This window comes from Pseudopipra pipra, chromosome 3 (genome assembly GCF_036250125.1).
Source record: "Pseudopipra pipra isolate bDixPip1 chromosome 3, bDixPip1.hap1, whole genome shotgun sequence".
Classification (NCBI taxonomy): domain Eukaryota; kingdom Metazoa; phylum Chordata; class Aves; order Passeriformes; family Pipridae; genus Pseudopipra; species Pseudopipra pipra.
In genome coordinates, this window is record NC_087551.1 from 74,515,480 (window position 1) to 74,535,649 (window position 20,170).

At 33.4% G+C, this 20,170-nt stretch overlaps 1 protein-coding gene across 2 annotated transcripts in view; it reads left to right on the plus strand.

Annotated features, from left to right (window-relative positions):
• The window catches only part of ASCC3 (activating signal cointegrator 1 complex subunit 3), a 262,911-nt gene that overhangs the window by 187,999 nt on the left and 54,742 nt on the right, over positions 1–20,170 (plus strand). For both annotated transcript variants that reach the window (XM_064649888.1, XM_064649889.1), the window contains exons 23-32: positions 1,237–1,335; positions 1,803–1,971; positions 3,827–4,047; positions 5,415–5,500; positions 6,889–7,055; positions 7,194–7,339; positions 7,453–7,573; positions 9,401–9,543; positions 19,105–19,242; positions 19,346–19,466. In XM_064649888.1, coding sequence (XP_064505958.1) covers positions 1,237–1,335; positions 1,803–1,971; positions 3,827–4,047; positions 5,415–5,500; positions 6,889–7,055; positions 7,194–7,339; positions 7,453–7,573; positions 9,401–9,543; positions 19,105–19,242; positions 19,346–19,466 — 1,411 coding nt within the window. The remainder of the gene's footprint in view (positions 1–1,236; positions 1,336–1,802; positions 1,972–3,826; positions 4,048–5,414; positions 5,501–6,888; positions 7,056–7,193; positions 7,340–7,452; positions 7,574–9,400; positions 9,544–19,104; positions 19,243–19,345; positions 19,467–20,170) is intronic.

A 20,170-nucleotide genomic window follows, 5' to 3' on the forward strand; every position in this document is an offset into this window, starting at 1 on the left:
CTTCTCTTCAATTCTCCTAAACCCTGATGAAATAATAGTCTCACTGCCATTTTTCAAAATGTCACCTGCAGTAACCTGTGTCCTTTCAGTTTCACTGCTTCTGGTCCCAGTGAAGCTGCTAGTGAAATTTAAACGAATGAAAATGAATGTCCATCTGCTTCTCTATTGTGCAACTGTGGTAAAAAGGAGACAAAAGCACCTCGGTTCTATTCTTTGTACATATTTTTGTCTTCAAAAACCATTACAGACTGTTTTCCGACACAGCCACAAGAACAAATTATGCTGAAAATAATGCATACTGTGTGAATCAATACCAAATTCCTGTAGTGTTATAATTGCCTTTAGAAGCAACTATGCACTTTGTCTTTTTTTTCTATTAAGTTCAGGAATAATTCCAACTTTTTTTTTCATCTTCTGATTTTGCAATTTATCACAGTCCTCATCAGAAACATCAGAAATCTATGTTCGCTTAATGGTATGTCTTCTGTACACTTGTACTATGCATTTTTCTTTATTTTCCTAGATATTTAAGTAAAATACTTGTTCATTGGCACAAGTTATTTATTCTGTTAAAGAAACAAAAAAATCTTAAAAGAGAATCCCACCTAGCTATGATTTGTGGCTGGTATTGCAAAGTAAGGTACACAACAAAGCAAACAAAAATCTACGATGGAAAAAACTGTTGCCAGATGGCAGGAACATCATCAAGAGACAGCTCTATTTATGTTCTTCTCACTTCACCTGTAGCAACAACTACAATCTATAGCCTTCTGAATCCCCTTCCTGTATCTTTCTAGAAGAAAGAGGAAGAGAGAGAAGGAGAGAGGAATGTCACATTTCAGTGTCCAGCATTTCCTGAGAGAATGTTTTTGATCAAAAAATGAGCAGACAATAGCAAAAGACAATCCTCTATGCAGAATCCAAAGGCAGAAGTACAGGGAGGAATAAAGAGGAAGCATTCATAGGAGCCTAGAGGAAACTCTATTTATAAACAGCTGAGGCACTACCTTCAGTTGCATTTGTATCATGTCCATTTACTTGATACCTACTTTAAGCAAACTCTTATTGAAACATAATCTTTAAGCAGACTGATCTAATTCAGAATGTTATTTTGCACTTTCTGTATTTCTATATTCCTTTGTGAGCCTATGTAATTTAGAAATATATCCAACATACCTAGCAAACCTAGAGAACCTTGTTACAACTAAAAGAAAGCTATCTTTTCTGCTCTTAAAGGTACATGGCACTGTTGGAGAGCCCTGGTGGATTTGGGTAGAAGATCCTACTAATGATCACATTTATCATTCAGAGTATTTCATCATTCAAAAGAAACAGGTAACAGATTTTATTCAGAATCTCATAGCAAGACAAAAATAAAGTTAGTGAGATAAGGATTTGTAATGTCAAACAGTATTTTGACCCAAGCAGATTTTCAAATCAGTAGCAAAACTTTCAGATTCAGATGTACTAGATAAGCTTGGAGTCCCACAACAACGTTTTCTAATCTCAAATGTCCCTTTTTTTCTTCCTTCTTTGCTGGGACAGTTATTTTCAGGTGAAAAAAAGAAAGACACTAGTGTTTTTTTCTTTTAAAGAAAAAGATGAAGAGACAGCCTTATTTTTGTCCTTTGAAGACCATGGAAGCAAAATACATTCCCAGTGGTGAAATATTTTGTAAAGATGTAAACATTTAGCACATGGAGGTGCACACATACTTTATTGTTTTGTGTTAGTATGCTTATGGAAGTGAGGCAAACTATGATTTTTCTGTGCAGTAATTATTCTCTACCTGTTTGCACTAGGTCATTACTAAAGAACCTCAACTGCTGGTGTTCACAATCCCAATTTTTGAACCTCTTCCTTCTCAATATTACATTCGAGCTGTGTCTGATAGATGGTTAGGAGCAGAGGCTGTATGTATCATAAATTTTCAACATTTGATTCTTCCCGAGAGACATCCACCCCACACAGGTAACTTCAAATTTGATCCTTTTGCTTTAATTAATATTGCTCATATTGATTTTTCTTATGTTAGTGCAATAAAACTCTTACTTCTGCTTCATCAAAGAAGAATTTATGGAATTTCACTTTGTGATATTTCTTCTCCAGCTCTCTAAATTTTTCAGTTCCTGAACAAAAGGCAGCTCATTTAATGTCAGCATAATACCAGCCTTTTAGTTACTCCAGGTTCTCTATAAATCATAAGAAAATAGAATCTGTTATATAAAACTAAGTCAATCTCTGTGTTACAGTATGTCTTATCTTAGTGCTTGTAAGCATTACTTTTCTTCTGGACTAGTTAAAAATAATCTTGGAGTGTATTATAAATGGCATTCATCAAAGACAAAAGAAACAGTGCTAAAATTTTGATAATAGGAAATATTTTACTATTTTTGCTAAGATAAATTTATCATACTAAGCACTGTTACAGCAAAACACCACATTTCATCTCATCAAGTCGTGGCCTTCCCCTCCCCCTCTTTTTAACACTTGGCACAGAAGCATATGTTTGTGTTTTGCTTCTTTTTTTTTGGATACATAAATTGCTTTATACATTCATTGGGCCTGATGTCATTGTAAAACCTTTCCACTGCAATTACATTTGGCTCATCTAGCAGTCTGTGAAGTGATTGCCTTCAGAAATACTCACTTCTCATACGGTGTTGTCCTTTGGCATGCATAAATTCACATGTGTTTGTGAAGTGTTTAGCTATTGTTATACTGTACCTACAGTGTCTGGAAAATCATGTGTAACCTTTTTATCTAATTGACTGATCACTGACTACTATTCAGAAGAAACAGAAAGATATTTACACATCACCAGTTATGGAGCCTCTAGGATTTATGGTAATTGATTTCAATTCCCATCTGGTTCCCACTCAACAATGAAGTACATAGAGGCCCTGCTAGGCAAAAAAAGGCTTCTTTCTCCTTGACTGAGCCCAAGAAATCACCATTTCAGTGGGAATGATAAAACAGCCATAAGGTATCAGTGAAAAACATGTGAAGAATATTAGGCATCATTGCCTCAGTAGATTTTATGACTCCCATATCATACCTTAATGCGAAGCACCCTGAAAAGACAGGGAGACCTCCAGCCACAAAAAAAAAAAATCAAACCAAACTTCAAAGCAAGCATCTGCATAGCAGAATCACTGCAGTCTCCTTAATTTGGTAGAATTCCAAATCCAATCTGGTTATATATATCATCTTCCAAATTCCAGAGTCTCTAATTGTTTGGATAGCAGATGCCCTCAAGATATATTGAGAATCATATATTGAAAAGCTGTTTGTTTATTTATTAAGATTATGTCTTTAATTACATGTTTAAAGAATTAGATGCAAAATTTAGTTGTACTCATCTGATATGTATTACTCCATCAACTTGGAAACTCCAAAGAATCCTTCCTTCCTTAATAGGTTTTTTCCTTGACCTTGAAATACTCCACATTCTGTAATCATAAGACCTGGACATACATATAATCTAATACAGTGAGTTTAGAACTTACTACAAGTAACTAGTAAAGGTAAAAAGAAAACAGCTATAAGAAAAAGATTAATCTCTGCAAATAGCTGGTTCACAGCTATCAGAGTACTTAAAACAGTACTTGCAGAAATATTTCAGAGCTATAAAAACAACTTTTCATTATTCTTCATCGAAGTGAACAATTACCAAAATATGGACTCTGTGTGATATGAGATATTAAGTAAAACATTTTCCAATGTAAGTTGTTTTGCACTAAATTACTGGTTAATATATTTATCTTCATAGTAAGCAATGTTATGTCATGACATATCTTGTCTTACAATTATTTTGTGGTTATAGAGCTTCTAGATCTTCAGCCTTTGCCTGTTACAGCCTTGGGACATCCAGAATATGAAGTCCTGTACAAATTCACACACTTCAATCCTATCCAGACACAGATATTTCATACCCTTTATCACACAGACTGCAATGTTCTTCTTGGAGCACCTACAGGTTCTGGAAAAACTGTTGCGGCTGAATTAGCCATCTTTAGAGTTTTTAACAAGTATCCCACATCAAAGGTTTGTAAAATAGGTTTATTAGACTGATTTTGTATTACTATGTTTTCAGCAATACAAAAGTCTAGAAAAATACTATAGGAAACTGAATTTTAATGTCTCCAATTTATATCTGTCTGGATATAAAATGGCATTTCATTATGTACACTGTGCTTTTATTTCAATTTTTTATTTTAATCAGTGTACTACTAGAGTTAAATCTACAAACATGACATACAGGCATGCTGGATTTCCTTTTCTTCCTTACTTAACTGCATTTCCTGCTTTAATCTCCTTCTGCTAGCAGTAGTACTGTTTTATTAATTCCCTTCCATGTGAAAACAACTAGCCCAGTCTCTCTTTTATTCCAACAAATAAGTTGCAATTAATTACTACAAGCCAATTTTCTGTTACAGCTTGCCCCAGTGCTTTAAATTTCCTAAAAGCTGAACAACTCAAAGTTGTTTTCAATGTGAATATATATCTGTTTCTTGACTTAGCTATCTTGTCTTAGTTAACCACATTTTAACTTTAAAGTCTTTGGGAAAGATCTTTGTATCTGAGTGTAAGATTTAAGAAAGAATAAACTTTAAGTTAACAGAAATTGTGTACATAAATACCTTAATCATCTTTGAAATTTCAATGTCTTCATGTAATTAGTTAGTCCAAGTGAGGTAAAAAAATACACTCATACACTTTCAGAATATCTGTGAGACATACAAAATAGCCAGTTCTTAAAGGAATATATATTTTAGGTTTTATTAAAGCTGAAAACATGGGTATACATTTTAAAGAATGTATGTGAATTCTTCATGAGCAGTTTCTGCATGTTCAAAAGCTTCAGAATTTTTGACCATAAATCTATAAGTAAGTATTGTTTGTACATGTGAGAGTATTCCCCTCTGCACTTCAGGTTTCTTCGAGAAAAAAATTGTGACATTTAGCTTAAAATAATCAGCTTTTTTATTTAACTGGTAATGTTTTAATAATTTAATGACATAACTAGAAATTGGGTAAGATGTTGCGTGCTAGAAATTCAGATTATTTCTGTTCTAGAATGTTAACTTGCTGATTTTATAGTCCTGGCAAGAAAAAAAGACATTATTTATATAAGTGGTGTTTTATTTTAAATGATATGATAAATATTCAATTTCAAGAAATTATTGTTTATCTTAATTTTTTTGCTTATTAATGTCTCAGGAAACAAAACCATTTTTTCAAGCATTATGCTTGTTTAAATATAATCCCGTTATAGGTCATTTAAGGAACTCAGGCCTTATTCATTTTATAGATTATGAGTATGTTCAAATCTCGCAAATATTATATGTTGTAGGTACTCTGTAATAAAGGTTTCTTGTTTAACTTCTGGTTTTGTGACATTTCTTTCACAGGCAGTGTATATTGCACCCCTAAAAGCACTCGTCCGTGAACGAATTGAGGACTGGAAAGTTAGGATTGAAGAAAAACTTGGTAAAAAGTATGTTTCTCCTTACCTAATCAGAGAAATGAGAAGCAAAAGAACAGCCCATCAAGTATGAATAAAATCTACAGAATACTTATGAGTATTTCAATATAGGTTTCGATTATACACTGTCCTTCAAATTTCTAGTGCTTAAAAAGCACTGTCAATAGTCATTGTAGTGATAGCAAAATCAAAACTAGGAAAGGGATACTGAGCTATTTGCATTCTCCTTACTTGCCAGTATAATAAATATGAAGCTGAGATTTCACTCTACAATATCCTTGGAAACTGAAAACGTAACTCAAAATAAGCTTTCATTAGAAACCTCAGATCTAAGGAACATACGGGACTTGCATGGACTGTGTACTAGTAATCTTATTATGCCCTTCATATATAAATTATTATGATTTTAATACTTGGTTACTTTAATTTCTTGATGATCTTCTCAGGTGTTGTTCAGCCATTACTTTATGATCTGTGAGGCATATCAGTCATGGTGATGGTTTTGCAAAATTATAGTTTTCTGAATTAAAATTATTATCCATAGGATGCATTATTTATGGCCTTTGCATTTTCTACATATAGCTTTTCTCCTAAGTTAAGCTCAAAGCACACCACAAGTTTCATGAGAAAGAAGTGCTACTGTGTGTACGTGAAATTACCAGTGATATTCCTGTTATTATTGTAGCAATGAGTTAAAATATTTTCAGGTAATATTTCCTTTTTGAAATTTACAATTACTTGTGACTTAAATTTCGAACAGAAGATACACATTACTGTGAGGAATTTTTATTCAACTGATTTTGAAATATCAAAAATACATTCTAATGGATCCATCTAAAATGATGGATCATCATAAATGCTGTTTGTAGAAAACATAATGAGTCAAACAATTGGAAAAACGCTGCTAATCTTCCCAAAAAATGATCTCAGGATAATTTCTGCACCAGTCTTAATGGTCCTTCACCAACAAATGCAATACACGCTGCAGTTTAGCTTTGTTTTTCAAACCAGAGATCTGTGCAGAACAGCAGGCAGCAGCTTGGTAGCTTTCTAGAAAGCTCTCATCCTGGATATGACAGGATGTTATGATTCACATTGTATCATACTAATATAATGTTATCTTCATTTTGAAAAACTAACCATAGATGGGTTGGGACTCATATTCGTTCTCTTCTTTTTATATGGTTTCGATAAGGAATGGTATTTGGTATTTATATGCTATTTGCAAGGGAAACAGAGAGACAAGTTTATTTACTTAATTTCAGAAATCCTATTAAATGTATTTGATGAGAAACAAAATCACTTCACTCTTTAAAGAATTTAAGTTTAGGAGTAAATATTTGAACATTAAGATGTTTTAAAGCTTTGCAAAGCCAAGCCACCATCTTTCTTGATTACAGAGTTGTAGAGTTGACAGGAGATGTGACTCCTGATATGAGAGCCATTGCCCAAGCTGACCTGATCGTTACTACCCCAGAGAAGTGGGATGGTGTCAGCAGAAGCTGGCAGAACAGAAGCTATGTTCAGAAAGTTGCCATTCTTATCATAGATGAGATCCATCTTCTGGGTGAGCACGTTTTGTTATTTTTAATGAGAATTGTTGCTAAATTTGAACAAGCGTTTTGGTATTTATGATGTGAATGTACTTTTTGACATCTGAAGTTTTTCTTTTTCTCTATTTTTCAATGCAATTTTCATTTACTAGGGGATGAGAGAGGCCCAGTATTGGAAGTCATTGTGTCTCGAACAAACTTTATCTCATCTCACACTGAGAAGCCTGTAAGAGTAGTTGGTTTATCCACTGCTTTAGCAAATGCCAGAGACCTTGCTGATTGGCTAAACATTAATCAGGTATGAAAAAAAGTTCTAGAAGAGAGATATGTATTTGTCTTGCAGAAAAACAAAATAGCAATTTATAAGCTAATTCAATGTTAAACTTGAAAAAAAAATATGTTCTCTTGTAGATGGGTCTGTTCAACTTCCGACCATCAGTACGTCCTGTTCCTCTGGAGGTGCACATTCAGGGCTTCCCTGGCCAGCATTACTGTCCTCGCATGGCTAGCATGAACAAACCTGCATTTCAGGGTAAGCAACAAGTTCCTAGACCTTTTCCTTCTTTCTGTAAAAGAAAAAAAACTTTACACAGTTCATTTGCAGCACATTTGCAACATGTGTTACTGTATGTACTCTTGGCATGTATTGGGGGAATCTGCTTTGCTAATGGCCCAAAGCTATTTGTCTGAAACATAAAGTGTGCTGCAAATGCAACATGTAACAGAAGAATGTAGTGTATTTAAAACAGAAGAATAAAATTAGTGCTAGTGAAGGGGAAATAAAATGTGTTTTCTCTTAGTGTTTGACACCATAAAGAAACATTTGTATAAAAATATTTGAAATTAGAAAGTAATAAAACCATTCATATTATTAATCTGCTGAGGTATTTTCATATGGACCGCTGCATGTAAGCATTAAAAAAATTGTGAACAGAAGTTGCAAGTCAGGCTAACCTCCTATAATTCTAGTTTCAAAGCCATAACCATAAAATTCAGAATTTCTAGTGCATCCAGATATGCTTCTGTTTCCAATTTTTTATTCTTAACCAATCTGGCAAGCAGGATAGATTTAGGGAAAACTCTCGTATTTTATTTGAACATGTTTCGGTTTGGTTACATAAGGAATATTTATTATATCAATTAAAAATAACCTCCAAAATAAATTTTGTAATGTGAACTGCTGTTGATTGTGAGGTGACATTTGTGAGGTGACTTTTTAGCTGCTTTAATTAGCCTTATGACAGAAGCAAAGTATTGATTGTGGACTAGAGACCAATCTTGACAGCTCAGATTATTTACACCTCCACAAGAGCATTGTACAAAAACACTAATGAACAATAAATCTGTCTTGGGCTATTCTGCCACACCTGTTCCTAAAGCAACAAAAATCCATTAGATGTTGGGCTTTTAAAATATATAGATATATTGGCATATATAGTTGTGAGATATAAATACACATGAATTATCCTATTTCAATAATTTCACAACTGCATAGTGTGTGTATATGCAGGAGCACATGCTGGGTAGTATTGATGAACTGGGGAACAATATGTGGAGATAGATAGTGGGAAATAGTTTTCAGAAATTAACAATACATAAATTTAATTGCTAGAATGAGAATTATATGAGAAAACACACAAATGGATTATAAGTGACTTAGAGTATTTGAAAATTCTAGGTACACCTGTTCATTCTTCTGTGCTTGTTGATGCTAGAAAATCTGTAGAAATATGATTTATTGAAGGCTCTGTTCCCCACTTGTTTGACATGATACAGTCAAGGTTATTTTAGCATTTTCATGGCAATACTTATTCCTGGGACCATAAAAATTTGCTTGCAACCTCAAACTTCTCCATAATGGGCTGAGCAAGAAAATGCTTTTTTAAAAAGTTCTAAAACATAATTGGTTTAAATATGTCAGACTAATTAGTAAACACAGAAAAAAAAGGTCGGGCAAAAAGTAAGTTTTTGACTTTGATGGCATTTTATCTGAGACAACATACTCCAGTAAGGTAGAAAAAACATTAACGTATTTATTACACTGAGATAGAGAAATTCACAAGGTTTGAAGTCTAGAAAGCTTCTCTAGATTTTGTGGTGTTGGGTTTTTTGGCTAACCAATTCTCTTAATTAGCTTACAATGATCACTGAAGTGTCAGGGCACTTAACTCAGACTCAGCTAAGCATAATTTTATGGTCTTTGGTTCAGAGGTGGTATATGCTCATGTAAGACAAAGTATACATGTATACCTGTATGTCATCTTCAGAGAGGTCTGTCATCTATCTACATATTGCAAAGGGAAACTCTTAATTCTTGTCTTTAAAGGGCCTAATTCTCAAGTTCTGTTTTCCTCAACAGCAATTCGGAGTCATTCTCCAGCCAAGCCTGTTCTTATTTTTGTGTCGTCCAGACGTCAGACGAGGCTTACTGCCTTAGATCTGATAGCTTTCCTAGCCACTGAGGATGATCCCAAACAGTGGCTGAAGATGGATGAAAGAGAGGTACAATCTTTTAACCTTTATTATTGCTGCTTTGCTTCTATTTTATTGATGTTTGTTTGAAAAAAATCATTTCAAAACAAGAGTCATTTGAGGGTAGATCTTGAAAGAGCTGTGCATATGCTAAATTTCATATGTATTAAAAGTAGTGTCACCATTAAGATTATATAAGTGTCTGTGCAAGAGCTGAACTTCAGAACACGAACTCTTTTATCTTTGTTTTTTCCTGTGTATCTCTTATTAATGCTAGTTCCATTGTCCCAGACAACATATATCACATGGTATAAGTCTGATACAAAGATAAGATAAAGACTAGAAGAAAGAGGGCTAGTGTTCTCTAAAGTTTACAGCTGGACATCTGTAACATATAGATATTGAGCTGGAATTTAAACCAAATCTCTTTCAGTGTTTTAGGAGAAAAATCATCCTTCTCATAAAATGCATTATGTATATGCATACATATCTGTGTGAATATATGTATGTATGTATATACATGCATCTGTCCGTCTATATTCATACATATATAGATAGATATACTGCAGAATGAATCATTTAATAATGATTTAGTCTTGCATATCAATTAAATAAATCGATGACATAAAAAAAGTTAAGAAAGCTTCTGCCAATAGCTTTGTTATAAGAACATAAATATTGCAAAGTTTTTGTTCTTTTTCAAACAGTATAATTAATTACATTTTCTTGTATTGTTTGTTCAAAAAGTCATTACTTTGTCTATTACAAAACATGGGTGATGGTGAAATGATAACAATTCAATATTTTCTTTTATCTGCATTTTTCAAACGGTACCATACTATATTTGATCCACTCAGTTTGGCACCTGCTCTGAATACAGTATTATTTGTTTCCTTCTCAATTGGTGGTCCTGATTATAGTATATCATTGCTTCAAAACAGGTTTTTTTGGTTAATATTCAGATTTTCTAGATTTTGAAAATTAGCTTTTTCTAATGGTAGCAAATCTTCTACTAGGAATTTCTGTGATAATTTAGGGCTAAAACACAGCAAAATGCAGGAATCATAAATAAAAGATCCAAACTGATTACTGTATGAATATTTTTGTATCGACAGCTTTATGAATGGTTATACAATTGTATACCAACTTTATGTGCCAAAAAGTATAGGTTACTAAATTAAGTGTTTGTGTTTGTTTGCTTTTTGCAAAAAAAATAAAATGTGATTTTTTCAGAGATAAAGCACAACATCTGTATCCTTCCTGTTTTGGATGGATTTTAAAATAGAAAATGGCTGTCTTGGATGATAAACCACTAGTACTAAAGCATATCTCATCTCATGCTGCTTTTCTAGCTGTATAACCTCTATTTAATGTTTTCTTGAGCCTAACAGAAACATTTCATGTCCAAATTATTACTATTTAGTTGAGTACTCTAGTTAGTAGCTTGTGCTGGTTTACTTCAGTAATCTCACCTACAATTAGAATATGCAATGTGCTTTCCCTAAATGACTTACATTAATTTGAATAGTTTCCCCATGTCCTGGGAGCCACTACTATCCTGAAAAGAACTGTAACTGAAACTTCTTCACTTGCTGGAAAAGGCTTTTCTATTAAGAGTCTTTGAATTTCATGTTTCAGAATAAGGTTTTGAAATAGGAGCCAACAAGGACAAGCGGACTTTGCATTTATTAGTTTAATGACATTTGCATATGATTTGTATTTGAATTAATAAGCTGAGTGTTTGGAGCATAAGATACCTACCAAGTTACTCAGTTCTGATTACGTAAATGTAAAAGACAGAGGATTAGTTGTTATATCTTACCACTATTATGCAGAACACAATTCTGTTTGAAGTACCCACAATTTCAAGTGGACATTTCTTTAGGTAATTATGGAACTAGTTTGTAGTTTTGTATTTTAAATGAGAATGATTAGCCTGAGTTTCATGTGACATTGAAGCACAGGACAAAACTATAGCAGTGCTACATATATAGTGTATATCCTCCCTAATTCTTTATCCATAATAATTTAATTTTTTTTATATTTAAAAATTTTAACTCCAGGTTATATTATGGTCAGACAGACTAGGTGAAACAGACAAAATTCTCTCCTATTGCTATAACATTTTAAAGTAGGAAAAACAGAACTAGCAAATACTTTATAGTAGGTATTCCGTGTCTTAATCCCTTGCCCAAATATTTCAAGTTTCTCAATTCCATATGGGATAAAAACAGACCAGTTAGAAGAACTAAATTTTTTTCATGTCCATCTTTCACATTTTTTTTTGCCAACCACTGTTTTTTAGAGGAACTTACAGACAAATTACTTTATTTTCACAATATTTGTAATTGTTAATTGTGAAGTATGTTGAGATGTAAGAGGTTTTTTCATGGGTGTATACAAAGTTAACAAGCTTTACAACAGACCTTGGCACTTTTTCTTCAGTCAGCCTTATCCATATAATTTTGGCTGACATAAGATTTTTGAGAACTCATTCATTAGTTTTGTTCAATGATGTAATTGGTTTTGCTACACAGTGGCTTAAAGTTAGGCTATGTTTGTATTAGCTTCCCAGTGGGTAGACTTCATAAGGCTTCTTAGAATGTTGTAAACAATGCCATACATAATAACGTCTAGAGGACTGATATTGAGGTAGACACAGATTCTTACAGCCATTAAAAGTGTTTCTTCTGTGTTACCCTACTTGGCAGCTTTTCTGTGATGGTATCAGAGAGATTCAGACCTTGTGGGGAAGAGACTGGAGTAGGGCAGAGACCGATACTGGGTCTTTGTTACCTTAGTTGTTACCAGTATTGGATCTTTGTTTATCATCATCTTTGTTTGCCATCATCTTAGCTTCCCTGATCTTCTCTGTAGAGGTTCTCCTTGTAGTGGTAGTGCCAAACCAGGCTCTCATTTGCAGCTTGTGACCAATTCAGTTCACAAAACTCCAGACTGCTGCTTTCACAGTACTCTCAGATAACAGGCAAATCCACCTCCATCTCTGCGACTCAGCTCCAAGTTTCAAATTCAGGCAATATATCAATCAGTTATATTTCAAATTACATGAACTTGCATGAAACTTCTGCAATACATATTTGTATATATAAGTGACATACAGAAACAAGCCTTCAACCACTGCCACCAAAGCAGGTGACAGCATGCCTGGATCATGGAGGAATCATAAAAGATGTTCTTTCCCTCAAAGGAGCCAGTAGTCTAACAGGTGCAACTGAATTATAGTCAAGAAGGAATTTTGTTATATATCCATCTACTGAAAAATATATGTTATAGGCAGCTCCGTTAGGTTTTGGGGATGGTTCTTCCTGGATGCTGTCCTTGAATTTGATGTCTGGTGTGCAGTTTCTGTCTCATATCCATTGTAGTATTAAGAAAGTTGAAAGGTATTCAGAAGGTTGAGACAGCAGTCAGTCTTCATAATACTGAGCAGTACTTGATGAAAATTACTGTTTCCAGTACTGATCAGTTTTCCATTTCCACTGGACCTGTTGCCGCACTACAATAGTTAGATTTGTTTAATATATTCTATGCAACTAAGTTTCAGGTGATGTGCATGTTTTTTTGTGAATAAATGTCCTCTCAAGTACCTTAGGTACTATATATACCTTAGTCAGACCAAGGAAGCTTCCAGTGATGTTGCAATACCCTACTTGCCAGGATTTGTAGATGATACTTCAAAGCTCTTTCCGACATTTTCCAACTGCACATGCAGACACTCTTCAGGATTTAAGGGAGACTGCTACAGTTCGACCAGAGTGTAAGTGGGCAGTCTCTTGAAGAAGAAAGAATAGTTACCTATCTTAAAGCCTTAGAAATGTTTTTTAATTTTTCTGTAAGGTTAATTGTCAATACACGTTCCAAAATGAGCTCTCTATCCCTCTTACAATATGCAGCAGAGTTTATTTTTCACCACAGAGTGAAGAAGCAGCAACAGAAGCTGCCTTCCTTGCCACCCACAGTAGTAGCAAGGACTCTTCATTAGACATCACTCTCTAAAGATTGTTTTGGTTATACTTATGAGGCACAGATGCATCATGACAGAAATGTGAATGGGCAGTTCATCTCAAAGAGAAGACTTCACCTGTAAATAGAGTAGTTCTTCATTTCTTTTTCTTGTTCATTGATGCCAAGATGCCCATGGAAAAAGAAAACCTTATGCTTACCTTGCTTTTTTGTATAATCATTAGATGATTTTTAAATACACATATCCTTGCTAAAATTCTAATTTGCAGTTGTCAGCCAGGACTGTCATGTTCAAGCTTGTGACCCATAACTTATCTTGTTAAAAGGGACGATAGCTCAGATTATGCTTTTGGAAACAGACAGTGCCACCAGTTTATAATGGTAAGCTTGAATAAGATGAGTTATACTGTTCTACATTGGGGGCTGACTAAAGAGGAACAAGTCCTTCTCTGTCAGAAATTGCATCTACATCTGTGGTGGTGGAAAATGTTGCAATCTTTTTACAACGTAATTTATTAGAATCAAGTTTTCAGTTTATTTATTTTTCTCTAATGTTTTTACAGCTTTTTGTTTTAACCCAAAACAAAAGTACAAAGTAGTATTTATGGTTTATTGTTTGAAGTTAGAATGCAGTTCTCACCAGCAGACAAGCAGGGTGTTTTCTTATTTATTTGGTGGGGTTCTTTTAAAAATTTATTTCCTGTCCAGATACTTGGGGTTTTATTTATTTATTTATTTTTAGTATTTACAGTACAAGGAGGGACAAAAAATGTATCAATGTATATAGTTTTAACTTTAACCACAGTGATTTTTGCATTCTGCTTTGTGCATCATTTTGCCATCTGCATCCTGTTAAGACTGTTCTTTATGAAACCTCTAGAAATAACCAATATCCTTTAGCGCAAACATACCTACAATAATATTCTACAGCATCCATATCAGGCAATAGTTAGCTTCCACTGAATTCAAGAGCCCTTGAATGAAGGACATTCATTGACTCCAAAAGAATGAATCAGACCCATACTGATTTTGCCATTTTAGTCACATGAGTGTGTAAACATGTGTGCACTACTTATGGATTTGTATATGTGTCTGTACACTGTGTGGATATATACATAGACATATGCAAGAAAGTGAATTAAATTTTACCAATAGTTCTGGTTTGCATTGCTAATAAAACAAACAAACCAAGCCAAAACCAACAAAAAAATCCCAAGAATTGTTGGAAAGAAAAAAGATGACTTCTCGTTCTCTGACCTTTAAATCAAATAACCTGTTATCTCCATGTTAATGTTCTGAGGTAATGTTGTGCTGTAAAACAGGAATAGAAGAATCTGGTCTGTGTCATTTGTGTCATTGCTGTCATTTAGATGAGACTTTCAGTGTTAATTGTTTTAATATATTATTATGTTTTAATGTATTATTATGAAGTATTAATATATGTTTTAATAATATATCTCAACTGTTTAAACCTTATTTGAAAATGTTTCTTCAGTAATGTTATTTGAGTTGGTTTAGGCGTCTTGTTCTGTGTGGGAGAGTTCTGAAGTATAAACCAACTCTTCATCAAAAATAATTTTCTAAGATGTTATTTTTTTCTGCATTTAAAGATCAGGAGGGTACCCAAGAATGATTTCTAAATGTTTCACTCATTATAGAAGTTCAACTTCCTTCTACAAGATGTTGGTTTTATGACACAAAAGTGTGTCATAAAAATTAACATTTAGTTATAACAAGGAGATGTTTTTATTTCACTTAACATCTGTAGCAGATGTGAAATATGTAATTATTTTTGTAAAAGACTTCATAACTTTCACGATTCCTTTGTTTGGCACATCTTTCTTCTATTGGGCATTTTAGACAATTGATAAGCATTATTCAGTGGCATATGGTCTGAGTCTGACGTGCTTTGAAAAGAGTAGAGAGTACTAATAATGAGAATTCTGTGAAAATGGGAAAACCAGCACAACAGATATGCTTTGAGAAAGTATGGGTTTTTAGCATCTTGAAACAATATATCACACTCAAAGGGACAGAATTGGGCTGCACAATCTGTTAGCTCATTCTTGTCCAATCTGGTCTCCTCCTTTCTTTTGGAGCCAGCATTGTCATCAACTTGCTGAATTATACTCTGACTGGAATGTATTTCAGGCACAGGGTAATGTATCTGCTTAAATGGAATCCTATCTTTCTACAAAAGCTTTTTAAGTATAATAAATTTAAAATATATAAAAAAAAGTTCTATTAGCTTAAAGTAAATGGTTCAACAGTTTACATATGTGCAGGAACAAAGAAAATGACTACTTAGTAGTTTGAGAAAAATCTAGCTTGTTCAGAAATCAGAATAGAAAATACGGAAATATAGTTTACTTTTTAGAATAGATATTTTGCAATGCTACTAGAGTCCCAAATTGGTTTTCAAATGGTTTTTTTATTAAAAGGCAGATTCCTTATCAACCTAATATTAGGAACACAGGAAATATTTTTGGTTTTTTATCAAAAAAATCTGTGAAGGATAGCAAAACCTTTCAGTGTGGGCCCAATCCTACCTGTCTTGGAGTCCAGGGAAAAAATCCCTCCTTGCATTAAGTTCCCTGCATTGGTGTTGTATGGGGGAGGGGGGGGTATGTCAGCACTGTGCATATTTCCTTATGTTATTTTTATATACTTATTTTCTGTTATTAAAATATATTTTCTTTACCCTTCTATGAGTAAAACAACATTACAGTTGTTTTCAGAAAAATAAATAATAATTTAGTTATAAGAATGCGGAAATATTAGATTTGTTTTAAAGTCACAGTGCTTTGTCTGTTTCTGGTTAATGAACCTATTAATTGTGCCATTATTTCCTAATAGAAAGTTATAATGTTCTTACACTACATTGACCTAAGATAGTTATATTTTTAAATAAATTGTCCTGAGAATTTTAAGCCTTGGATTGTGCCTAGGGGTAAAAGAGTTATGTTTATTACAATGATTTATATGAAAGTAAGGGGTCAGCTAAAAATGACTAGGATTCCCTGCTGCTAAAATGACAGGATTGTAGTACATGCGCCAGCTCTCCTGCTAAGGGTTCTTTAGTTTTCCTGTGGTAAATTATACTGCTTTGCAGGTATGACTAACAGCACCACAGGCCACCGCTGTAATACAAGTCAGAGGGGAAAAAAATAACCACCACTGATTGTAAAAGCAAGAAGAACATCTCTGAATAAATTCCCAGCAGTGTGAATTTAGGATGTTTTATGCTGGCAACTATATGGCAAAAAGGCTTATCTCAGGTTCTGTACTGAAAATTACTCACACTGTAAAACTGCATGTGCTGAAGGAGCAGTCTAATCACTATAGACTAATCCAAATCAGCTAATTTGATCCCCGTACTGCTCTAGAGGAAAAGGGAGTTTAGATTCATTATTTTCCCAATATCACATTCTGCTGATGTGAATAATGGAATAAATGTCATTGGAATTGGCTTCTTCCATTACATTAAAGACATAACTATCATGAGGTGCTGATTCTTGACGGGCAGAAGAAAAATTAATTCAGCAATCTTTTACCAATTTTTGAATGCAGAAATTGAGTAAAATGTAAATGCATTCTTCTTGTTCTGTTTTGTTTATTTTTCAGATATTTACCAGTTTTGTTTTCTATTTTTTCATCTTAATATCCTGCCAAATATATATATATATAGCTATTATTTCTCAAAGTATCTATTTAGACATGGGGAGCCTATGCAGTACTAGTACCACTTCATAAATCCACAGCACAGAAAACATTAATGAGTTTGATAATATTTTTAGTATTGTATGTTGATGGTCATAATTGTAGAGAAAATAGTATATGTGTTCTCATTAGCTGTTTTTTAGTCTTAGAAGCAAAACTCTTTAGGATGGGTCATAATTCATGTTGTCCACACTGCAGTCACATGTCTACATGTTGACTAGAGAAATCAAAGGTTTGCTGATTGTATCTTGATAGATAAACTTTATCCTTTAACATATCCTCCTTTCATTCAGCTCTTTACTCTCTTCAAAGTTTAAGAGCTTCCATTGACAGGTCAAATTGATTGATCTGTCAAAACTTGAACGTGGTTTTTTTTTCAGTTGGGTTCTCTGTTACTTCCACTTCTTTGTGGTTCGGTTAGTCAATACTACTTGAACAAATAGACTTTTTAAATGCTTTGTAATTTGCTCTTCCTAACAAAATTGATTGATTTACAAAATCCATATTGTTTGTTCATTTTTTTGTTTTAAAATCCTCAATATGGACTGTTATATTCTCCACCTTTTTTATACCTCTTAAGGATTCTTTGTATAATAGTAGTATCATCTTACATGAGTTTAGATATATGAATAATCTTATTCACATTAGGGTCTGAGAGTTATAAACCCCAGGAAATATTTAGAGAGGGTACGGTTTTAAACATCAGAAGTGCAACACCTCAGAGTCCAAAGTAGAAATGAAGATATCACTGCAGTCAAGCAAGTATCATATTTTGGTACTTTGGGATACTCAGTCCGAGATGAGACTGAACACTGTGTCCAAATTTTTCAGTTACCCTGACTAATTTGTTCTGCACTACTATTTTTTCTCTAACCATGACTATACCTCCTATGTTAACCATGAATGATGTTGCCCATAAGTATGCAATATCATCATGCCACTGCTGGTGGCACCAGGAAACCACTAATAAGAGCATAAATTTTAAAGTTCCTGGCTATAATTAAATTAAAATCACATAAAATAATAAACGACCTTAGAAATAAAACAATAAAAGGAATATTGAGGGATAAAATCACTAAACAAGACAGTTTTGTTCGTTATTACTGAGAGGCTTTTCATAGAGGTCATCTACAGAAATAAATAAGTTTATTATCAAATTTACTACTTAAAAATGTAGGCAAAAAAGATAGTTAAAACAATAGTACTTAAAATGATTCCAGGTAGTCATCGACATGAGGTTTGAAAAATTAGAAATAGTAATAAAAATAGCTCTTGTCTGGACTTCTAAAAGTTTTAAACGAATGCAATAAATGCTACAGGGTTTGAGTCTATAAATTACAAACTCATACTCAAAAAAAATCAAAATTAATTTACATTTCAGCATGTGAAAAAAAACCTTTTTTGTGAATAATAACTGCAAAATTATCAAACTGAAGAACTATGTCTGTCTTTTCAAAGGCATTAAAGAGAGCCAGATTTATTATGTTACTGGTTTTAGGGATTTGCTATGTTTTTATACCAGTTCTAACCCCTTTGATACTAGGGATTGCATTAAACAAACACAGAACAGAATGCACAGCATTTGCCAGACCTGTCAAGATATTTTCAGCTTTTTCATTTCCTTGTCTGTGTTACTTAGCATGTCAATAAAGTCATGTGCATTTCCTATTCCCCCCTTATCATTAATATAAGTATTTTATCTTTTTAGACTAAACCCAGACTTTTCAGAGACTGAAGAAGGCTCTGTTTTCCTGTTTGTATAAACAGCACTGAGCAAATTATCCTTGCTGAAAAAAAAAAAAAAGGAAAAAAATTAACGACAATCCTAAAAGTTTAAAATTTCTGGGTAATCTGTTTTAAAACATGAAATTATTCTTTCTGTTACAGATGAATGATGTTATAGTGACAGTTAGAGATTCAAATCTGAAGCTGACACTTGCTTTTGGAATAGGCATGCACCATGCGGGTCTGCATGAAAGGGACAGAAAAACTGTGGAAGAACTGTTTGTGAACTGCAAAATCCAGGTATATGTGTTCTTTTTGAATCCTACCATAATGAGTTTTACATGGAATTTTAAAAGTTGGCTTTTTGTTCCATAGACTTCATTAATCTTTCTTTCTGTCTTAGGTTCTTATTGCCACAAGCACATTAGCTTGGGGTGTAAATTTTCCAGCTCATTTAGTAATTGTTAAAGGAACAGAATACTATGATGGAAAAACAAGGCGTTACGTGGATTATCCCATTACAGGTACTGACATAAATTATGGAAATGTTCCTATGTTAAAATGTATTTTAATCACGTGCAAATGATCTGAATTGTTTAGTAACTGATCACTGAAAATACCTAATCTGGGTACAAACTAGGAGAGATGAGGAAAAGATTTCTTTGTTTAATGCAGTTGTAAGAGAACTCTTAAGATTTTATGTAATAATGAAAATGTTTCTGTTTTGCAAATCTTTTTAATGCTAAATTCCTTTAATGTGTATCATCCAAAATAGACATTAAACAATTAAAGAGACAATTTAGCTATGTAGTTAGTTGTATAAAAGGAAGTCTTCATGCCTGCAATTTTTTTTTTCATTTTTTAAACCTTTTCTAAATAGAAACAAATTTCCAACCGTAAACTTAGCCGTGGTTTAAAACACAACAGTTGAATCACACATGTATGAGAAAATAAAGTGTTTACAAAGTAACTTGACAGTAAATGAAAAACCTTAACTAGTCTAGTATGTTCACTGATGTAAGGAATACTTCAGAAATAAGCAGCTAAATTAAATATTTGAATTTCGATCTTGACACAGACTTTTATTGCTTTCTGGCTCTGGTAAATTCATGTTCTGCAGCGTTTTCAACCAGCCTTAGAAAGTTAACCATGGAAGAACTTCTTTCAGAGTTCAGACAGGGAGAATATTTGTCTGGATGGTACTAAGCTTGAAGAATGAGGACAAGCT